This window comes from Buceros rhinoceros, unplaced genomic scaffold (genome assembly GCF_000710305.1).
Source record: "Buceros rhinoceros silvestris isolate BGI_N320 unplaced genomic scaffold, ASM71030v1 scaffold17649, whole genome shotgun sequence".
Classification (NCBI taxonomy): domain Eukaryota; kingdom Metazoa; phylum Chordata; class Aves; order Bucerotiformes; family Bucerotidae; genus Buceros; species Buceros rhinoceros.
Window position 1 is genome coordinate 60982 of NW_010432309.1, and position 1001 is coordinate 61982.

At 54.8% G+C, this 1001-nt stretch overlaps 1 protein-coding gene across 1 annotated transcript in view; it reads right to left on the reverse strand.

Moving 5' to 3' along the window:
* Window positions 1–547: 547 nt before the first annotated feature.
* TIMM23 (translocase of inner mitochondrial membrane 23 homolog (yeast)) overlaps window positions 548–1001 on the reverse strand; it is a 10486-nt gene continuing 10032 nt past the window's right edge. Inside the window, exon 6 of the mRNA XM_010143734.1 lies at window positions 548–841. Coding sequence (XP_010142036.1) covers window positions 726–841 — 116 coding nt within the window. The 3' untranslated portion in view covers window positions 548–725. The remainder of the gene's footprint in view (window positions 842–1001) is intronic.

A 1001-nucleotide genomic window follows, 5' to 3' on the forward strand; every position in this document is an offset into this window, starting at 1 on the left:
ATTTACCAGAGCAAATGAGGGAGTGGAGTCAAGCCGGGTTACACCTCACCACCACCTCACATCAGGAGACCATCACCCTTTTGGTTCACTTCCCTTCACCCACGAGTGTCCCCGTGACTTTATCATGCTGGTCCTTCAGAACAACTCTGTAAATATGAGTTGCTGGTTGCAGCACATTTTTGCCTTATCAGCAGCAGGAAGAGCAAAGCACCGCCATGGCACTGCATCTGTACCACCCTCTTTATTGCTGATGGTGTCCCTCCTTACAGCTGCCCCTGCGTCGGCAGAGGAACGAGCCTTGCCCTGGGCCAGCTGCCTGCGGGCTCTGCTGCCTGGGCGCTGGGTGGGGAGGCTGCAGCAAACAGCTCTGTGACACTGATTTTATTTCTCAGCACACACGACCGAACCAACCCGGCAGGTACAGCGACGGGACTGGTAGCTCTGGCCCAGGGCGAGCTGTGAGCGTGCCAGGGAGACTCTGTCTTGGTGGCCACTCCGCTCACTTGCAGGTCCAACAAGTATTGCTGCATCTCCAGCAACCGGCTGGCAGGAGGGAAAGGGCCAGTCCAGCTGCATGGTGCCCAGAGGTTCCTTCTGGCACAGCTTCCTTTGGTTTCACACTCATCCTAAGTAAAACAGGAAAGGGCACCAGACAGGTCTCGCAACTGGTTTGTTTGACTGGTGACGATGCAAGCGTGTCCCCCATCCAGCACCGGGCGCCCTGCTCAGAGGGACTGTCGGGCTAGGGAGCCCTTCATGTGCTCCCAGTTGTTGTAGAGAGCGTAGAGGCCAGTAAGCGTCAGCCCTGTGATGCCACCTCGCGCTACCCCACGCAGTCCACCTGGAAAAGAAAAACCACATTAAAACCCGTTGAGGTGACAGCTGAGGAAATGGTCAGTGGCAGCAGCAGCAGCTTCCAAAGAGCTGCTCAGATCCAAAGGGGTCTTAATGAGACACCTCAGTAAGGTTCTTTGAGTGATTTTTTTTTTTTTTTTTTTTTT